Source organism: Oncorhynchus masou, chromosome 1 (assembly GCF_036934945.1).
Source record: "Oncorhynchus masou masou isolate Uvic2021 chromosome 1, UVic_Omas_1.1, whole genome shotgun sequence".
In the NCBI taxonomy this organism is placed as follows: Eukaryota; Metazoa; Chordata; class Actinopteri; order Salmoniformes; family Salmonidae; genus Oncorhynchus; species Oncorhynchus masou.
In genome coordinates, this window is record NC_088212.1 from 445,001 (window position 1) to 467,575 (window position 22,575).

The 22,575-nt window shown below is 38.0% G+C and overlaps 1 protein-coding gene across 1 annotated transcript in view; it reads right to left on the minus strand.

Annotated features, from left to right (window-relative positions):
* LOC135507112 (mitogen-activated protein kinase 1) overlaps positions 1-22,575 on the minus strand; it is an 82,193-nt gene that overhangs the window by 23,561 nt on the left and 36,057 nt on the right. The window contains exons 3-4 of the mRNA XM_064926711.1: positions 19,428-19,617; positions 18,240-18,356 (exon numbers count right to left, since the gene is read on the minus strand). Of these exons, the coding sequence (XP_064782783.1) occupies positions 18,240-18,356; positions 19,428-19,617 (307 nt within the window). The remainder of the gene's footprint in view (positions 1-18,239; positions 18,357-19,427; positions 19,618-22,575) is intronic.

Sequence of the window (22,575 nt, forward strand, 5' to 3'; positions counted from 1 at the left end):
GATCCCCTAGCATTAATACAGCAGATACATATAGTAACCCCTAGTATTAATACAGCACATAGGATCCCCTAGCATTAATACAGCAGATACATATAGTAACCTCTAGCATTAATACAGCAAATACATATAGTAACCCCTAGCATTAATACAGCACATAGGATCCTCTAGCATTAATACAGCAGATACCTATAGTAACCCCTAGCATTAATACAGCAGATACATATAGTAACCTCTAGCATTAATACAGCAGATACAAGTAGTAACCTCTAGGATTAATACAGCACATAGGAAAACCTAGCATTAATACAGCACATAGGATCCCCTAGCATTAATACAGCAGATACATATAGTAACCTCTAGCATTAATACAGCAGATACATATAGTAACCTCTAGCATTAATACAGCAGATACGTATAGTAACCTCTAGCATCAATACAGCAGATATATAGTAACCTCTAGCATTAATACAGCAGATACATATAGTAACCCCTAGCATTAATACAGCGCATAGGATCCTCTAGCATTAATACAGCAGATACATATAGTAACCTCTAGCATTAATACAGCAGATACATATAGTAACCTCTAGCATTAATACAGCAGATACCTATAGTAACCTCTAGCATTAATACAGCAGATACATATAGTAACCTCTAGCATTAATACAGCAGATACCTATAGTAACCTCTAGCATTAATACAGCAGATACCTATAGTAACCTCTAGCATTAATACAGCAGATACATACAGTAACCTCTAGCATTAATACAGTAGATACATGTCCCCTGGCTGTAGTAACCTCTAGCATTAATACAGAAGATACCTATAGTAACCTCTAGCATTAATACAGCAGATACCTATAGTAACCTCTAGCATTAATACAGCAGATACATATAGTAACCTCTAGCATTAATACAGCAGATACATATAGTAACCTCTAGCATTAATACAGCAGATACCTATAGTAACCTCTAGCATTAATACAGCAGATACATACAGTAACCTCTAGCATTAATACAGTAGATACATGTCCCCTGGCTGTAGTAACCTCTAGCATTAATACAGAAGATACCTATAGTAACCTCTAGCATTAATACAGCAGATACATATAGTAACCTCTAGCATTAATACAGTAGATACATGTCCCCTGGCTGTAGTAACCTCTAGCATTAATACAGAAGATACCTATAGTAACCTCTAGCATTAATACAGCAGATACATATCGTAACCTCTAGCATTAATACAGCACATAGGATCCCCTAGCATTAATACAGCAGATACATATAGTAACCTCTAGCATTAATACAGTAGATACATGTCCCCTGGCTGTAGTAACCTCTAGCATTAATACAGCACATAGGATCCTCTAGCATTAATACAGCAGATACCTATAGTAACCTCTAGCATTAATACAGTAGATACCTATAGTAACCTCTAGCATTAATACAGCACATAGGATCCTCTAGCATTAATACAGCACATAGGATCCTCTAGCATTAATACAGCAGATACCTATAGTAACCTCTAGCATTAATACAGTAGATACCTATAGTAACCTCTAGCATTAATACAGAAGATACCTATAGTAACCTCTAGCATTAATACAGCAGATACCTATAGTAACCTCTAGCATTAATACAGAAGATACCTATAGTAACCTCTAGCATTAATACAGTAGATACCTATAGTAACCCCTAGCATTAATACAGCAGATACATATAGTAACCTCTAGCATCAATACAGCAGATACATGTCCCCTGGCTTTAGTAACCTCTAGCATTAATACAGTAGATACATATAGTAACCTCTAGCATTAATACAGTAGATACATATAGTAACCTCTAGCATTAATACAGCAGATACCTATAGTAACCTCTAGCATTAATACAGCAGATACCTATAGTAACCTCTAGCATTAATACAGTAGATACCTATAGTAACCTCTAGCATTAATACAGCACATAGGATCCTCTAGCATTAATACAGCACATAGGATCCTCTAGCATTAATACAGCAGATACCTATAGTAACCTCTAGCATTAATACAGTAGATACCTATAGTAACCTCTAGCATTAATACAGAAGATACCTATAGTAACCTCTAGCATTAATACAGCAGATACCTATAGTAACCTCTAGCATTAATACAGAAGATACCTATAGTAACCTCTAGCATTAATACAGTAGATACATAAAGTAACCCCTAGCATTAATACAGCAGATACATATAGTAACCTCTAGCATCAATACAGCAGATACATGTCCCCTGGCTTTAGTAACCTCTAGCATTAATACAGTAGATACATATAGTAACCTCTAGCATTAATACAGTAGATACATATAGTAACCTCTAGCATTAATACAGCAGATACCTATAGTAACCTCTAGCATCAATACAGCAGATACCTATAGTAACCTCTAGCATTAATACAGTAGATACATGTCCCCTGGCTGATGGATCCTCGAGTTGCACAGGACAGGGTGGGAAACAACAGGACAGTCTAATTGCTAATGCCAGAGGGTCATAAATCCCTAAACTCTCACTGGTTATTCCATGACTCATAGCGCTAACTAAAAGCAATGTCTCTGAGGGTCATGATGACTCCACCCCCCAGGACACAAATAAGCTTAGCATCGATTGGCTGGTCTGCCTGGGCGAACAATCACAAAGTGGCACAGTGCGTGACTCAATCTGGTCCGTCCCGGCAGCGAGGGAGCTTTTCTCTTTACTCTCGGTCGCTAAACAAATCCTACAACATCCTCAGCATTACACCAATATACCCAAAACAAGCCTGAGTCATGTATATTATATTGTGCAGTATTGTAGACTAATATGGGTTGTTGTAGTGGTGTATTGTAGAATAATATGGGTTGTTGTAGTGGTGTATTGTAGACTAATATGGGTTGTTGTAGTGGTATATTGTAGACTAATATGGGTTGTTGTAGTGTAGTGGTGTATTGTAGACTAATATGGGTTGTTGAAGTGGAGTGGTGTATTGTAAACTAATATGGGTTGTTGTAGTGTAGTGGTGTATTGTAAACTAATATGGGTTGTTGTAGTGTAGTGGTGTATTGTAGACTAATATGGGTTGTTGTAGTGGAGTGGTGTATTGTAAACTAATACGGGTTGTTGTAGTGTAGTGGTGTATTGTAAACTAATACGGGTTGTTGTAGTGTAGTGGTGTATTGTAGACTAATACGGGTTGTTGTAGTGTAGTGGTGTATTGTAGACTAATACGGGTTGTTGTAGTGTAGTGGTGTATTGTAGACTAATACGGGTTGTTGTAGTGTAGTGGTGTATTGAAGACTAATACGGGTTGTTGTAGTGTAGTGGTGTATTGTAGACTAATATGGGTTGTTGTAGTGTAGTGGTGTATTGTAGACTAATACGGGTTGTTGTAGTGTAGTGGTGTATTGTAGACTAATACGGGTTGTTATAGTGTAGTGGTGTATTGTAGACTAATATGGGTTGTTATAGTGTAGTGGTGTATTGTAGACTAATATGGGTTGTTATAGTGATGTATTGTAGACTAATATGGGTTGTTGTAGTGTAGTGGTGTATTGTAAACTAATATGGGTTGTTGTAGTGTAGTGGTGTATTGTAGACTAATATGGGTTGTTGTAGCGGAGTGGTGTATTGTAGACTAATATGGGTTGTATAGTGTAGTGGTGTATTGTAGACTAATATGGGTTCTATAGTGTAGTGGTGTATTGTAGACTAATATAGGGTTGTTATAGTGTAGTGGTGTATTGTAGACTAATATAGGGTTGTTATAGTGTAGTGGTGTATTGTAGACTAAAACGGGTTGTTTAGTGTAGTGGTGTATTGTAGACAAATACGGGTTGTTTAGTGTAGTGGTGTATTGTAGACTAATATGGGTTGTTTAGTGTAGTGGTGTATTGTAGACTAATATGGGTTGTTGTCGGGGTGTATTGTAGAGTAATATGGGTTGTTGTCGGGGTGTATTGTAGACTAATATGGGTTGTTGTAGTGAAGTATTGTAGACTAATATGGGTTGTTGTAGTGTAGTATTGTAGACTAATATGGGTTGTTGTAGTGTAGTATTGTAGACTAATATGGGTTGTTGTAGTGTAGTATTGTAGACTAATATGGGTTGTTGTAGTGTAGTATTGTAGACTAATATGGGTTGTTGTATGTAGTATTGTAGACTAATATGGGTTGTTGTAGTATTGTAGACTAATATGGGTTGTTGTCGTGGTGTATTGTAGACTAATAAGGGTTGTTGTCGTGGTGTATTGTAGACTAATATGGGTTGTTATAGTGTAGTGGTGTATTGTAGACTAATATGGGTTGTTATAGTGTAGTGGTGTATTGTAGACTAATTTGGGTTGTTGTCGGGGTGTATTGTAGACTAATATGAGTTGTTGTAGTGTAGAGGTATATTGTAGACTAATATGGGTTGATGTAGTGGTGTATTGTAGACTAATATTGGTTGTTGTAGTGTAGTGGTGTATTGTAGACTAATATGGGTTGTTATAGTGTAGTGGTGTATTGTAGACTAATATGGGTTGTTGTCGTGGTGTATTGTAGACTAATATGGGTTGTTGTCGTGGTGTATTGTACACTAATATGGGTTGTTATAGTGTAGTGGTGTATTGTAGACTAATATGGGTTGTTATAGTGTAGTGGTGTATTGTAGACTAATATGGGTTGTTATAGTGTAGTGGTGTATTGTAGACTAATTTGGGTTGTTGCCGGGGTGTATTGTAGACTAATATGAGTTGTTGTAGTGTAGAGGTATATTGTAGACTAATATGGGTTGTTGTAGTGTAGTATTGTAGACTAATATGGGTTGTTGTCGTGGTGTATTGTAGACTAATATGGGTTGTTGTCGTGGTGTATTGTAGACTAATATGGGTTGTTGTAGTGTAGTGGTGTATTGTAGACTAATATGGGTTGTTATAGTGTAGTGGTGTATTGTAGACTAATATGGGTTGTTATAGTGGTGTATTGTAGACTAATATGGGTTGTTGTAGTGTAGTGGTGTATTGTAAACTAATATGGGTTGTTGTAGTGTAGTGGTGTATTGTAGACTAATATGGGTTGTTGTAGTGGAGTGGTGTATTGTAGACTAATATGGGTTGTATAGTGTAGTGGTGTATTGTAGACTAATATGGGTTCTATAGTGTAGTGGTGTATTGTAGACTAATATGGGTTCTATAGTGTAGTGGTGTATTGTAGACTAATATAGGGTTGTTATAGTGTAGTGGTGTATTGTAGACTAATATGGGTTGTTGTAGTGTAGTGGTGTATTGTAGACTAATACGGGTTGTTATAGTGTAGTGGTGTATTGTAGACTAATATGGGTTGTTATAGTGGTGTATTGTAGACTAATATGGGTTGTTGTAGTGTAGTATTGTAGACTAATATGGGTTGTTGTAGTGGAGTGGTGTATTGTAGACTAATATGGGTTGTATAGTGTAGTGGTGTATTGTAGACTAATATGGGTTCAATAGTGTAGTGGTGTATTGTAGACTAATATGGGTTCTATAGTGTAGTGGTGTATTGTAGACTAATATAGGGTTGTTATAGTGTAGTGGTGTATTGTAGACTAATATAGGGTTGTTATAGTGTAGTGGTGTATTGTAGACTAATACGGGTTGTTTAGTGTAGTGGTGTATTGTAGACAAATACGGGTTGTTTAGTGTAGTGGTGTATTGTAGACTAATATGGGTTGTTTAGTGTAGTGGTGTATTGTAGACTAATATGGGTTGTTGTAGTGGTGTATTGTAGACTAATATGGGTTGTTGTCATGGTGTATTGTAGACTAATATGGGTTGTTGTAGTGGTGTATTGTAGACTAATATTGGTTGTTGTAGTGTAGTGGTGTATTGTGGACTAATATGGGTTGTTGTGGTGTAGTGGTGTATTGTAGACTAATATGGGTTGTTGTGGTGTAGTGGTGTATTGTAGACTAATATGGGTTGTTGTCGTGGTGTATTGTAGACTAATATGGGTTGTTGTCGTGGTGTATTGTAGACTAATATGGGTTGTTATAGTGTAGTGGTGTATTGTAGACTAATATGGGTTGTTATAGTGTAGTGGTGTATTGTAGACTAATATGGGTTGTTATAGTGTAGTGGTGTATTGTAGACTAATATGGGTTGTTATAGTGTAGTGGTGTATTGTAGACTAATATGGGTTGTTATAGTGTAGTGGTGTATTGTAGACTAATATGGGTTGTTATAGTGTAGTGGTGTATTGTAGACTAATTTGGGTTGTTGTCGGGGTGTATTGTAGACTAATATGAGTTGTTGTAGTGTAGAGGTATATTGTAGACTAATATGGGTTGATGTAGTGAAGTATTGTAGACTAATATGGGTTGTTGTAGTGAAGTATTGTGGACTAATATGGGTTGTTGTAGTGAAGTATTGTGGACTAATATGGGTTGTTGTAGTGGTGTATTGTAGACTAATATGGGTTGTTATAGTGTAGTGGTGTATTGTAGACTAATATGGGTTGTTATAGTGTAGTGGTGTATTGTAGACTAATATGGGTTGTTGTAGTGTAGTGGTGTATTGTAGACTAATATGGGTTGTTATAGTGTAGTGGTGTATTGTAGACTAATATTGGTTGTTGTAGTGGTGTATTGTAGACTAATATGGGTTGTTGTCGTGGTGTATTGTAGACTAATATGGGTTGTTGTAGTGTAGTGGTGTATTGTAGACTAATATGGGTTGTTGTAGTGTAGTGGTGTATTGTAGACTAATATGGGTTGTTGTAGTGTAGTGGTGTATAGTAGACTAATATGGGTTGTTGTAGTGTAGTGGTGTATAGTAGACTAATATTGGTTGTTGTAGTGTAGTATTGTAGACTAATATGGGTTGTTGTAGTGGTGTATTGTAGACTAATATGGGTTGTTGTAGTGGTGTATTGTAGACTAATATGGGTTGTTGTAGTGGTGTATTGTAGACTAATATGGGTTGATGTAGTGTAGTGGTGTATTGTAGACTAATACGAGTTGTTGTAGTGGTGTATTATAGACTAATATAGGTTGTTGTAGTGGTGTATTGTAGACTAATATGGGTTGATGTCGTGTAGTGGTGTATTGTAGACTAATATGAGTTGTTGTATTGGTGTATTGTAGACTAATATAGGTTGTTGTAGTGGTGTATTGTAGACTAATATGGGTTGATGTAGTGTAGTGGTGTATTGTAGACTAATATAGGTTGTTGTAGTGGTGTATTGTTGACTAATATGGGTTGATGTAGTGTAGTGGTGTATTGTAGACTAATATGGGTTGATGTAGTGTAGTGGTGTATTATAGACTAATATAGGTTGTTGTAGTGGTGTATTGTAGACTAATATGGGTTGTTGTAGTGGTGTATTGTAGACTAATATGAGTTGTTGTAGTGGTGTATTGTAGACTAATATGAGTTGTTGTAGTGTAGTATTGTAGACTAATATGGGTTGATGTAGTGTAGTGGTGTATTGTAGACTAATATGGGTTGTTGTAGTGTAGTGGTGTATTGTAGACTAATATGGGTTGATGTAGTGTAGTGGTGTATTGTAGACTAATATGGGTTGATGTAGTGTAGTGGTGTATTGTAGACTAATATAGGTTGTTGTAGTGGTGTATTGTAGACTAATATGGGTTGATGTAGTGTAGTGGTTTATTGTAGACTAATATAGGTTGTTGTAGTGGTGTATTGTAGACTAATATGGGTTGATGTAGTGTAGTGGTGTATTGTAGACTAATACGGGTTGTTGTAGTGGTGTATTGTAGACTAATATGGGTTGATGTAGTGTAGTGGTGTATTGTAGACTAATATGGGTTGATGTAGTGTAGTGGTGTATTGTTGACTAATATGGGTTGAGGTAGTGTAGTGGTGTATTGTAGACTAATATGGGTTGAGGTAGTGTAGTGGTGTATTGTAGACTAATATGGGTTGATGTAGTGTAGTGGTGTATTGTAGACTAATATGGGTTGTTGTAGTGGTGTATTGTAGACTAATATGGGTTGTTGTAGTGTGGTGGTGTATTGTAGACTAATATGGGTTGTTGTAGTGGTCTATTGTAGACTAATATGGGTTGTTGTAGTGGTGTATTGTAGACTAATATGGGTTGATGTAGTGTAGTGGTGTATTGTAGACTAATACGAGTTGTTGTAGTGGTGTATTGTAGACTAATATAGGTTGTTGTAGTGGTGTATTGTAGACTAATATGGGTTGATGTCGTGTAGTGGTGTATTGTAGACTAATATGAGTTGTTGTATTGGTGTATTGTAGACTAATATAGGTTGTTGTAGTGGTGTATTGTAGACTAATATGGGTTTATGTAGTGTAGTGGTGTATTGTAGACTAATATGAGTTGTTGTATTGGTGTATTGTAGACTAATATAGGTTGTTGTAGTGGTGTATTGTAGACTAATATGGGTTGATGTAGTGTAGTGGTGTATTGTAGACTAATATAGGTTGTTGTAGTGGTGTATTGTTGACTAATATGGGTTGATGTAGTGTAGTGGTGTATTGTAGACTAATATGGGTTGATGTAGTGTAGTGGTGTATTGTAGACTAATATGAGTTGTTGTAGTGGTGTATTGTAGACTAATATAGGTTGTTGTAGTGGTGTATTGTTGACTAATATGGGTTGATGTAGTGTAGTGGTGTATTGTAGACTAATATGGGTTGATGTAGTGTAGTGGTGTATTATAGACTAATATAGGTTGTTGTAGTGGTGTATTGTAGACTAATATGGGTTGTTGTAGTGGTGTATTGTAGACTAATATGAGTTGTTGTAGTGGTGTATTGTAGACTAATATGAGTTGTTGTAGTGTAGTATTGTAGACTAATATGGGTTGATGTAGTGTAGTGGTGTATTGTAGACTAATATGGGTTGATGTAGTGTAGTGGTGTATTGTAGACTAATATGGGTTGTTGTAGTGTAGTGGTGTATTGTAGACTAATATGGGTTGATGTAGTGTAGTGGTGTATTGTAGACTAATATGGGTTGATGTAGTGTAGTGGTGTATTATAGACTAATATAGGTTGTTGTAGTGGTGTATTGTAGACTAATATGGGTTGTTGTAGTGGTGTATTGTAGACTAATATGAGTTGTTGTAGTGGTGTATTGTAGACTAATATGAGTTGTTGTAGTGTAGTATTGTAGACTAATATGGGTTGATGTAGTGTAGTGGTGTATTGTAGACTAATATGGGTTGTTGTAGTCTAGTGGTGTATTGTAGACTAATATGGGTTGATGTAGTGTAGTGGTGTATTGTAGACTAATATGGGTTGGTGTAGTGGTGTATTGTAGACTAATATAGGTTGTTGTAGTGGTGTATTGTAGACTAATATGGGTTGATGTAGTGTAGTGGTTTATTGTAGACTAATATAGGTTGTTGTAGTGGTGTATTGTAGACTAATATGGGTTGATGTAGTGTAGTGGTGTATTGTAGACTAATACGGGTTGTTGTAGTGGTGTATTGTAGACTAATATGGGTTGATGTAGTGTAGTGGTGTATTGTAGACTAATATGGGTTGATGTAGTGTAGTGGTGTATTGTAGACTAATATGGGTTGATGTAGTGTAGTGGTGTATTGTTGACTAATATGGGTTGAGGTAGTGTAGTGGTGTATTGTAGACTAATATGGGTTGATGTAGTGTAGTGGTGTATTGTAGACTAATATGGGTTGTTGTAGTGTAGTGGTGTATTGTAGACTAATATGGGTTGATGTAGTGTAGTGGTGTATTGTAGACTAATATGGGTTGATGTAGTGTAGTGGTGTATTGTAGACTAATATGGGTTGATGTAGTGTAGTGGTGTATTGTAGACTAATATGGGTTGATGTAGTGTAGTGGTGTATTGTAGACTAATATGGGTTGATGTAGTGTAGTGGTGTATTGTAGACTAATATGGGTTGATGTAGTGTAGTGGTGTATTGTAGACTAATATGGGTTGATGTAGTGTAGTGGTGTATTGTAGACTAATATGGGTTGATGTAGTGTAGTGGTGTATTGTAGACTAATATAGGTTGTTGTAGTGGTGTATTGTAGACTAATATGGGTTGATGTAGTGTAGTGGTGTATTGTAGACTAATACGGGTTGTTGTAGTGGTGTATTGTAGACTAATATGGGTTGATGTAGTGTAGTGGTGTATTGTAGACTAATATGGATTGATGTAGTGTAGTGGTGTATTGTAGACTAATATGGGTTGATGTAGTGTAGTGGTGTATTGTTGACTAATATGGGTTGAGGTAGTGTAGTGGTGTATTGTAGACTAATATGGGTTGATGTAGTGTAGTGGTGTATTGTAGACTAATATGGGTTGATGTAGTGTAGTGGTGTCTTGTAGACTAATATGGGTTGTTGTAGTGTAGTGGTGTATTGTAGACTAATATGGGTTGATGTAGTGTAGTGGTGTATTGTAGACTAATATGGGTTGATGTAGTGTAGTGGTGCATTGTAGACTAATATGGGTTGATGTAGTGTAGTGGTGTATTGTAGACTAATACGGGTTGATGTAGTGTAGTGGTGTATTGTAGACTAATACGGGTTGTTGTAGTGGTGTATTGTAGACTAATATGGGTTGATGTAGTGTAGTGGTGTATTGTAGACTAATATGGGTTGATGTAGTGTAGTGGTGTATTGTTGACTAATATGGGTTGAGGTAGTGTAGTGGTGTATTGTAGACTAATATGGGTTGATGTAGTGTAGTGGTGTATTGTAGACTAATATGGGTTGATGTAGTGTAGTGGTGTATTGTAGACTAATATGGGTTGATGTAGTGTAGTGGTGTATTGTAGACTAATATGGGTTGATGTAGTGTAGTGGTGTATTGTAGACTAATATAGGTTGTTGTAGTGGTGTATTGTAGACTAATATGGGTTGATGTAGTGTAGTGGTGTATTGTAGACTAATACGGGTTGTTGTAGTAGTGTATTGTAGACTAATATGGGTTGATGTAGTGTAGTGGTGTATTGTAGACTAATATGGGTTGATGTAGTGTAGTGGTGTATTGTAGACTAATATGGGTTGATGTAGTGTAGTGGTGTATTGTTGACTAATATGGGTTGAGGTAGTGTAGTGGTGTATTGTAGACTAATATGGGTTGATGTAGTGTAGTGGTGTATTGTAGACTAATATGGGTTGTTGTAGTGTAGTGGTGTATTGTAGACTAATATGGGTTGATGTAGTGTAGTGGTGTATTGTAGACTAATATGGGTTGATGTAGTGTAGTGGTGTATTGTAGACTAATATGGGTTGATGTAGTGTAGTGGTGTATTGTAGACTAATATGGGTTGATGTAGTGTAGTGGTGTATTGTAGACTAATATGGGTTGATGTAGTATAGTGGTGTATTGTTGACTAATATGGGTTGAGGTAGTGTAGTGGTGTATTGTAGACTAATATGGGTTGATGTAGTGTAGTGGTGTATTGTAGACTAATATGGGTTGATGTAGTGTAGTGGTGTATTGTAGACTAATATGGGTTGATGTAGTGTAGTGGTGTATTGTAGACTAATATGGGTTGATGTAGTGTAGTGGTGTATTGTAGACTAATATGGGTTGATGTAGTGTAGTGGTGTATTGTAGACTAATATGGGTTGTTGTAGTGTAGTGGTGTATTGTAGACTAATATGGGTTGATGTAGTGTAGTGGTGTATTGTAGACTAATATGGGTTGATGTAGTGTAGTGGTGTATTGTAGACTAATACGGGTTGTTGTAGTGGTGTATTGTAGACTAATATGGGTTGATGTAGTGTAGTGGTGTATTGTAGACTAATATGGGTTGATGTAGTATAGTGGTGTATTGTTGACTAATATGGGTTGAGGTAGTGTAGTGGTGTATTGTAGACTAATATGGGTTGATGTAGTGTAGTGGTGTATTGTAGACTAATATGGGTTGATGTAGTGTAGTGGTGTATTGTAGACTAATATGGGTTGATGTAGTGTAGTGGTGTATTGTAGACTAATATGGGTTGATGTAGTGTAGTGGTGTATTGTAGACTAATATAGGTTGTTGTAGTGGTGTATTGTAGACTAATATGGGTTGATGTAGTGTAGTGGTGTATTGTAGACTAATACGGGTTGTTGTAGTGGTGTATTGTAGACTAATATGGGTTGATGTAGTGTAGTGGTGTATTGTAGACTAATATGGGTTGATGTAGTGTAGTGGTGTATTGTAGACTAATATGGGTTGATGTAGTGTAGTGGTGTATTGTAGACTAATATGGGTTGATGTAGTGTAGTGGTGTATTGTTGACTAATATGGGTTGAGGTAGTGTAGTGGTGTATTGTAGACTAATATGGGTTGATGTAGTGTAGTGGTGTATTGTAGACTAATATGGGTTGTTGTAGTGTAGTGGTGTATTGTAGACTAATATGGGTTGATGTAGTGTAGTGGTGTATTGTAGACTAATATGGGTTGATGTAGTGTAGTGGTGTATTGTAGACTAATATGAGTTGTTGTAGTGGTGTATTGTAGACTAATATAGGTTGTTGTAGTGGTGTATTGTTGACTAATATGGGTTGATGTAGTGTAGTGGTGTATTGTAGACTAATATGGGTTGATGTAGTGTAGTGGTGTATTATAGACTAATATAGGTTGTTGTAGTGGTGTATTGTAGACTAATATGGGTTGTTGTAGTGGTGTATTGTAGACTAATATGAGTTGTTGTAGTGGTGTATTGTAGACTAATATGAGTTGTTGTAGTGTAGTATTGTAGACTAATATGGGTTGATGTAGTGTAGTGGTGTATTGTAGACTAATATGGGTTGATGTAGTGTAGTGGTGTATTGTAGACTAATATGGGTTGTTGTAGTGTAGTGGTGTATTGTAGACTAATATGGGTTGATGTAGTGTAGTGGTGTATTGTAGACTAATATGGGTTGATGTAGTGTAGTGGTGTATTATAGACTAATATAGGTTGTTGTAGTGGTGTATTGTAGACTAATATGGGTTGTTGTAGTGGTGTATTGTAGACTAATATGAGTTGTTGTAGTGGTGTATTGTAGACTAATATGAGTTGTTGTAGTGTAGTATTGTAGACTAATATGGGTTGATGTAGTGTAGTGGTGTATTGTAGACTAATATGGGTTGTTGTAGTGTAGTGGTGTATTGTAGACTAATATGGGTTGATGTAGTGTAGTGGTGTATTGTAGACTAATATGGGTTGATGTAGTGTAGTGGTGTATTGTAGACTAATATAGGTTGTTGTAGTGGTGTATTGTAGACTAATATGGGTTGATGTAGTGTAGTGGTTTATTGTAGACTAATATAGGTTGTTGTAGTGGTGTATTGTAGACTAATACGGGTTGATGTAGTGTAGTGGTGTATTGTAGACTAATACGGGTTGTTGTAGTGGTGTATTGTAGACTAATATGGGTTGATGTAGTGTAGTGGTGTATTGTAGACTAATATGGGTTGATGTAGTGTAGTGGTGTATTGTAGACTAATATGGGTTGATGTAGTGTAGTGGTGTATTGTTGACTAATATGGGTTGAGGTAGTGTAGTGGTGTATTGTAGACTAATATGGGTTGATGTAGTGTAGTGGTGTATTGTAGACTAATATGGGTTGTTGTAGTGTAGTGGTGTATTGTAGACTAATATGGGTTGATGTAGTGTAGTGGTGTATTGTAGACTAATATGGGTTGATGTAGTGTAGTGGTGTATTGTAGACTAATATGGGTTGATGTAGTGTAGTGGTGTATTGTAGACTAATATGGGTTGATGTAGTGTAGTGGTGTATTGTTGACTAATATGGGTTGAGGTAGTGTAGTGGTGTATTGTAGACTAATATGGGTTGATGTAGTGTAGTGGTGTATTGTAGACTAATATGGGTTGATGTAGTGTAGTGGTGTATTGTAGACTAATATGGGTTGATGTAGTGTAGTGGTGTATTGTAGACTAATATAGGTTGTTGTAGTGGTGTATTGTAGACTAATATGGGTTGATGTAGTGTAGTGGTGTATTGTAGACTAATACGGGTTGTTGTAGTGGTGTATTGTAGACTAATATGGGTTGATGTAGTGTAGTGGTGTATTGTAGACTAATATGGGTTGATGTAGTGTAGTGGTGTATTGTAGACTAATATGGGTTGATGTAGTGTAGTGGTGTATTGTTGACTAATATGGGTTGAGGTAGTGTAGTGGTGTATTGTAGACTAATATGGGTTGATGTAGTGTAGTGGTGTATTGTAGACTAATATGGGTTGATGTAGTGTAGTGGTGTATTGTAGACTAATATGGGTTGTTGTAGTGTAGTGGTGTATTGTAGACTAATATGGGTTGATGTAGTGTAGTGGTGTATTGTAGACTAATATGGGTTGATGTAGTGTAGTGGTGTATTGTAGACTAATATGGGTTGATGTAGTGTAGTGGTGTATTGTAGACTAATACGGGTTGATGTAGTGTAGTGGTGTATTGTAGACTAATACGGGTTGTTGTAGTGGTGTATTGTAGACTAATATGGGTTGATGTAGTGTAGTGGTGTATTGTTGACTAATATGGGTTGATGTAGTGTAGTGGTGTATTGTTGACTAATATGGGTTGAGGTAGTGTAGTGGTGTATTGTAGACTAATATGGGTTGAGGTAGTGTAGTGGTGTATTGTAGACTAATATGGGTTGATGTAGTGTAGTGGTGTATTGTAGACTAATATGGGTTGATGTAGTGTAGTGGTGTATTGTAGACTAATATGGGTTGATGTAGTGTAGTGGTGTATTGTAGACTAATATGGGTTGATGTAGTGTAGTGGTGTATTGTAGACTAATATAGGTTGTTGTAGTGGTGTATTGTAGACTAATATGGGTTGATGTAGTGTAGTGGTGTATTGTAGACTAATACGGGTTGTTGTAGTGGTGTATTGTAGACTAATATGGGTTGATGTAGTGTAGTGGTGTATTGTAGACTAATATAGGTTGTTGTAGTGGTGTATTGTAGACTAATATGGGTTGAGGTAGTGTAGTGGTGTATTGTAGACTAATATAGGTTGATGTAGTGTAGTGGTGTATTGTAGACTAATATGGGTTGATGTAGTGTAGTGGTGTATTGTAGACTAATATGGGTTGATGTAGTGGTGTATTGTAGACTAATATGAGTTGATGTAGTGTAGTGGTGTATTGTTGACTAATATGGGTTGATGTAGTGTAGTGGTGTATTGTAGACTAATATGGGTTGATGTAGTGTAGTGGTGTATTGTAGACTAATATGGGTTGATGTAGTGGTGTATTGTAGACTAATATGAGTTGATGTAGTGTAGTGGTGTATTGTTGACTAATATGGGTTGATGTAGTGTAGTGGTGTATTGTAGACTAATATGGGTTGATGTAGTGTAGTGGTGTATTGTAGACTAATATGGGTTGATGTAGTGGTGTATTGTAGACTAATATGGGTTGATGTAGTGTAGTGGTGTATTGTAGACTAATATAGGTTGTTGTAGTGGTGTATTGTAGACTAATATGGGTTGATGTAGTGTAGTGGTGTATTGTAGACTAATACGGGTTGTTGTAGTGGTGTATTGTAGACTAATATGGGTTGATGTAGTGTAGTGGTGTATTGTAGACTAATATAGGTTGTTGTAGTGGTGTATTGTAGACTAATATGGGTTGAGGTAGTGTAGTGGTGTATTGTAGACTAATATAGGTTGATGTAGTGTAGTGGTGTATTGTAGACTAATATGGGTTGATGTAGTGTAGTGGTGTATTGTAGACTAATATAGGTTGTTGTAGTGGTGTATTGTAGACTAATATGGGTTGAGGTAGTGTAGTGGTGTATTGTAGACTAATATAGGTTGATGTAGTGTAGTGGTGTATTGTAGACTAATATGGGTTGATGTAGTGTAGTGGTGTATTGTAGACTAATATGGGTTGATGTAGTGGTGTATTGTAGACTAATATGAGTTGATGTAGTGTAGTGGTGTATTGTTGACTAATATGGGTTGATGTAGTGTAGTGGTGTATTGTAGACTAATATGGGTTGATGTAGTGTAGTGGTGTATTGTAGACTAATATGGGTTGATGTAGTGGTGTATTGTAGACTAATATGAGTTGATGTAGTGTAGTGGTGTATTGTTGACTAATATGGGTTGATGTAGTGTAGTGGTGTATTGTAGACTAATATGGGTTGATGTAGTGTAGTGGTGTATTGTAGACTAATATGGGTTGATGTAGTGGTGTATTGTAGACTAATATGGGTTGATGTAGTGTAGTGGTGTATTGTAGACTAATATGGGTTGATGTAGTGTAGTGGTGTATTGTAGACTAATATGGGTTGTTGTAGTGGTGTATTGTAGACTAATATGGGTTGATGTAGTGTAGTGGTGTATTGTAGACTAATATAGGTTGATGTAGTGTAGTGGTGTATTGTTGACTAATATGGGTTGTTGTAGTGTAGTGGTGTATTGTAGACTAACATGGGTTGATGTAGTGTAGTGGTGTATTGTAGACTAATATGGGTTGTTGTAGTGGTGTATTGTAGACTAATATGGGTTGATGTAGTGTAGTGGTGTATTGTAGACGAATATGGGTTGATGTAGTGTAGTGGTGTATTGTAGACTAATATGGGTTGATGTAGTGTAGTGGTGTATTGTAGACTAATATGGGTTGATGTAGTGTAGTGGTGTATTGTAGACTAATATGGGTTGATTGTGTAGTGTAGTGGTGTATTGTAGACTAATATGGGTTGATGTAGTGTAGTGGTGTATTGTAGACTAATATGGGTTGATGTAGTGTAGTGGTGTATTGTAGACTAATATGGGTTGATGTAGTGTAGTGGTGTATTGTAGACTAATATGGGTTGATGTAGTGTAGTGGTGTATTGTAGACTAATATGGGTTGATGTAGTGTAGTGGTGTATTGTAGACTAATATGGGTTGATGTAGTGTAGTGGTGTATTGTAGACTAATATGGGTTGATGTAGTGTAGTGGTGTATTGTAGACTAATATGGGTTGATGTAGTGTAGTGGTGTATTGTAGACTAATATGGGTTGATGTAGTGTAGTGGTGTATTGTAGACTAATATGGGTTGATGTAGTGTAGTGGTGTATTGTAGACTAATATGGGTTGATGTAGTGTAGTGGTGTATTGTAGACTAATATAGGTTGTTGTAGTGGTGTATTGTAGACTAATATGGGTTGATGTAGTGTAGTGGTGTATTGTAGACTAATATAGGTTGTTGTAGTGGTGTATTGTAGACTAATATGGGTTGAGGTAGTGTAGTGGTGTATTGTAGACTAATATAGGTTGATGTAGTGTAGTGGTGTATTGTAGACTAATATGGGTTGATGTAGTGTAGTGGTGTATTGTAGACTAATATGGGTTGATGTAGTGGTGTATTGTAGACTAATATGGGTTGAGGTAGTGTAGTGGTGTATTGTAGACTAATATGGGTTGATGTAGTGTAGTGGTGTATTGTAGACTAATATGGGTTGATGTAGTGGTGTATTGTAGACTAATATGGGTTGATGTAGTGTAGTGGTGTATTGTAGACTAATATGGGTTGATGTAGTGTAGTGGTGTATTGTAGACTAATATGGGTTGAGGTAGTGTAGTGGTGTATTGTAGACTAATATGGGTTGATGTAGTGGTGTATTGTAGACTAATATGGGTTGAGGTAGTGTAGTGGTGTATTGTAGACTAATATGGGTTGATGTAGTGTAGTGGTGTATTGTAGACTAATATGGGTTGATGTAGTGTAGTGGTGTATTGTAGACTAATATGAGTTGAGGTAGTGTAGTGGTGTATTGTAGACTAATATGGGTTGATGTAGTGGTGTATTGTAGACTAATATGGGTTGAGGTAGTGTAGTGGTGTATTGTAGACTAATATGGGTTGATGTAGTGTAGTGGTGTATTGTAGACTAATATGGGTTGATGTAGTGTAGTGGTGTATTGTAGACTAATATGGGTTGAGGTAGTGTAGTGGTGTATTGTAGACTAATATGGGTTGATGTAGTGGTGTATTGTAGACTAATATGGGTTGAGGTAGTGTAGTGGTGTATTGTAGACTAATATGGGTTGATGTAGTGTAGTGGTGTATTGTAGACTAATATTTGTTGATGTAGTGTAGTGGTGTATTGTAGACTAATATGGGTTGATGTAGTGGTGTATTGTAGACTAATATGGGTTGAGGTAGTGTAGTGGTGTATTGTAGACTAATATGGGTTGATGTAGTGTAGTGGTGTATTGTAGACTAATATGGGTTGTTGTAGTGGTGTATTGTAGACTAATATGGGTTGATGTAGTGTAGTGGTGTGGTATATTGAGCTGTTGCATTTCACCTTTGAGTTGAGCATGATCTCAGGCGCACGGTACCAACGAGTCGCAACGTACTCTGTCAGGAAGCCCGTGTGGTCATGGTCCGGGTCAGCCACACGTGCAAGACCAAAGTCACAGATCTAAGGAGGGGGAGGAGTTTAGAAAGGAGAGAAGGGAGGAGAGAGGGTAGAGAAGGAGCATGGAGAGAGACGAGTGGGTGGACCTGGTGCAAATTTGTAAAAATCAATCCACTAACTTGAGGTCGCAGATGATAATGAGCAGTAGGTTTAGGCCTCGGTGCAGGACATTAGGGTCAGGGTTCTGTACCTCTAGATAACAGATGATAATGAGCAGTAGGTTTAGGCCTCGGTGCAGGACATTAGGGTCAGGGTTCTGTACCTCTAGATAACAGATGATAATGAGCAGTAGGTTTAGGCCTCGGTGCAGGACATTAGGGTCAGGGTTCTGTACCTCTAGATAACAGATGATAATGAGCAGTAGGTTTAGGCCTCGGTGCAGGACATTAGGGTCAGGGTTCTGTACCTCTAGATAACAGATGATAATGAGCTGTAGGTTTAGGCCTCGGTGCAGGACATTAGGGTCAGGGTTCTGTACCTCTAGATAACAGATGATAATGAGCAGTAGGTTTAGGCCTCGGTGCAGGACATTAGGGTCAGGGTTCTGCACCTCTAGATAACAGATGATAATGAGCAGTAGGTTTAGGCCTCGGTGCAGGACATTAGGGTCAGGGTTCTGCACCTCTAGATAACAGATGATAATGAGCAGTAGGTTTAGGCCTCGGTGCAGGACATTAGGGTCAGGGTTCTGCACCTCTAGATAACAGATGATAATGAGCAGTAGGTTTAGGCCTCGGTGCAGGACATTAGGGTCAGGGTTCTGCACCTCTAGATAACAGATGATAATGAGCAGTAGGTTTAGGCCTCGGTGCAGGACATTAGGGTCAGGGTTCTGCACCTCTAGATAACAGATGATAATGAGCAGTAGGTTTAGGCCTCGGTGCAGGACATTAGGGTCAGGGTTCTGCACCTCTAGATAACAGATGATAATGAGCAGTAGGCATCAATTTTTTTATTTTTTTATTTTATTTTTTAATCTAAGGATATTTGCTATAAAACTGCACAATTTTCTCTGCCCCACAGTGCAGTACATTAGGGGATGAGGGGCAGGGATCAGAGGTCATGGTTCTGTACCTTTAGATCACAGGTGGTATTGAGCAGCAGGTTGGAGGGTTTGAGGTCGCGGTGCAGGACGTTGGCAGAATGGATGTACTTCAGGCCTCTCAGGATCTGGTACAGGAAGTAACAGATGTGATCGTTGCTCAGGTGCTGGGTCTTCAGCAGCTTATACAGATCTGTCTCCATCAGGTCCTGCACGATGTAGCTGGATAACAGAGGGTTAAGGGACAAACTCGACTGGGGCTGTTCATCACACTGCTGCTCAACGTCACCAAGACAAAGGAGATGATTGTGTACTACAGGAAAAAGAGGACTGAGCACGTCCCCATTCTCATCGGCGGGGCTTCAGTAGAGCAGGTTGAGAGCTTCAAGTTCCTTGGCGTCCACATGACCAACAAACTAGAATGGTCCAAACACACCAAGACAGCCGTGAAGAGGGCACGACAAAGCCTATTCCCCCTCAGGAAACTATAAAGATTTGGCATGGGTCCTGAGATCCTCAAAAAGGTTCTACAGCTGCATCACTGACTGGTACGGTAACTGCTCGGCCTCTGACTGCAAGTCACTACAGAGGGTAGTGTGTATGGCCCAGTACATCACTGGGGCCAAGCTTCCTGCCAGGCGGTGTCAGAGGAAGGCCCTGAAAATTGTCAAAAGACCCCAGCCTCCCCAGTCAGACTGTTCCCTCTGCTACCGCACGGCAAGCGGTACCGGAGCGCCAAGTCTAGGTCCAAAAGGCTTCTCAACAGCTTTTACCCCCAGGCCATATGACTCCTGAACAGGTAATCAAATGGCTCCCTGGACGATTTGCATTGTGTGCCCCCCCCGAAACCCCTCGTTTACACTGCTGCTCTATTTTCTGTTTCATCAATGCATAGTCACTTTAACTATACATTGATGTACATATTACCTGAATTAGCCCAACTAACCGGTGCCTGTACACAGCCCCGCTAGCGTACACAGCCCCGCTAGCGTACACAGCCCCTCTTCTGTTATGTTTCACTGTCTTTTTACTGTTGTTTTTATTTCTTTACTTACCTATTGTTCACCTAATATTTTTTTTTTTTTAAACGCACTGTTGGTTAGAGCCTGTAATATTCAGCATTTCACTGGGAGGTCTACTACACCTGTTGAATTCAGCACTTCACTGTAAGGTCTACTACACCTGTTTTATTCAGCATTTCACTGTAAGGTCTACTACACATGTTGTATTCAGCATTTTACTGTAAGGTCTACTACACCTGTTGTATTCGGCATTTCACTGTAAGGTCTACTACACCTGTTGTATTCAGCATTTCACTGTAAGGTCTACTACACCTGTTGTATTCGGCGCATGTGACAAATAAAATGTGTTTTGGACCCACTGGTTGTCCTCTAGGTTACAGAGAGCTGGTAGTCCCATCACCCAAGTGTTAACATGTGTTAGTCAAAACAGGGACATTTTACAGAAATGTACAAGCAAATGATCTTAACAGAGAAAAATGTTCTCCTGAGTGCTACCTATATCCCCGCACTAGAATCCCCATACTTTAACCTCTTGAATCTATGGGGCAGTATTTTCAATTTTGGAAAAATAACATCCCCAAAGTAAACGGCTATTTTGTCAGGACAAGATGCTAGAATATGCATATAATTGACAGCTTAGGATAGAAAACACTTTAAAGTTGCCAAAACTGTAAAAATATTGTCTGTGAGTATAACAGAAATGATATTACAGGCGAAAGCATGAAAAAAATCCAAACAGGAAGGGACTCTTATTTAGAAGGCTCTTAGTTCCTATGCGTCCCTATTGAGCAGTGAATGAGATATCAACCAGATTCCTTTTTCTATGGCTTCCCTAATGTGTCTAGTGTCACAATACATAGTCTTAGGCTTTTATTTTGAAAAATGAGCCTGAAAGTCAACATTGCATCAGTGGTCAGCTGGAGTCTCTCATAGTGTTTTGTGCGTAAGGGACAAATGCGGCCATTGTTTCTCTTTCCTACTAAGAAGCCATCTGTCCCGGTTGATATATCATCGAATAGATATTTGAAAAACACCTTGGAGGATTGATTATAAACAACGTTTGCCATGTTTCAGTCGATATTATGGAGCTAATTTGGAATATTTTCCGGTGTTGTAGTGACCGCAATTTCTGGTCGATTTCTCAGCCAAACATGAAGAACAAACGGAGCTATTTCGCCCACAAAAATAATATTTTTGGAAAAAAGGAACATTTGCTATCTAACTGGGAGTCTCGAGTGAAAACAACCGAACCTTAAAAGGTAAACGATTTAATTTGATTGCTTTTCTGATTTTCGTGACCAGGTTGCCTGCTGCTAGCTAGTCATAATGCTATGCTAGGCTATCGATAAACTTACACAAATGCTAGTCTTGCTTTGGCTGTAAAACATATTTTCAAAATCTGAAATGACAGGGTGATTAACAAAAGGCTAAGCTGTGTTTCAATATATTTCACTTATAATTTCATGAATAGGAATATTTTCTAGTAATATTTATGTCCGTTGCGTTATGCTAATTAGTGTCAGTTGATGATTACGCTCCCGGACCCGGTACTACTGTGGCGACCAAAATGCCAGAACCGGACAAGAACCTGACACCCTCGGCACATAGGGGGACAAACACCAGCCTGGAGGTGACAGCATTCCCTCCCCCATATGCCCCCCTAGGCACAACTATGACATCATAACCAACAAAATCGAGTCACAACTCCTGTCGCACGCTGGGTATGTACATAGTCAATGGTAGGCTTCGAGGGGACTCCTATGGTAGGTAATACCTATAGCTCATCTCTTGGCAGTAGTACTGTAGATTACTTTATCACTGACCTCAAACGAGAGTCTCTCAGAGCGTTCACAGTCAGCCCACTGACACCCCTACCCCTATCAGACCACAGAAAAAAAATCAGTCTACTTGAACAGAGCAATACTCAAATCATGAGGCATCAAAGCCAAAGGAACTGAATAATATTAAGAAATGCTATAGATGGAAAGAATGTAGTGTGGAAACCTACCAAAAAACTATTAAGCAACAACAAATTCAATCCCTTTAGGACAACTTCCTGGGTAAAACGTTCCACAACAGTGAAGGTGTAGACTTGGCAGTAGAAAACCTAAACAGTATATTTGATCTCTCAGCTTCCCGAACAAATCTAAAAATTACA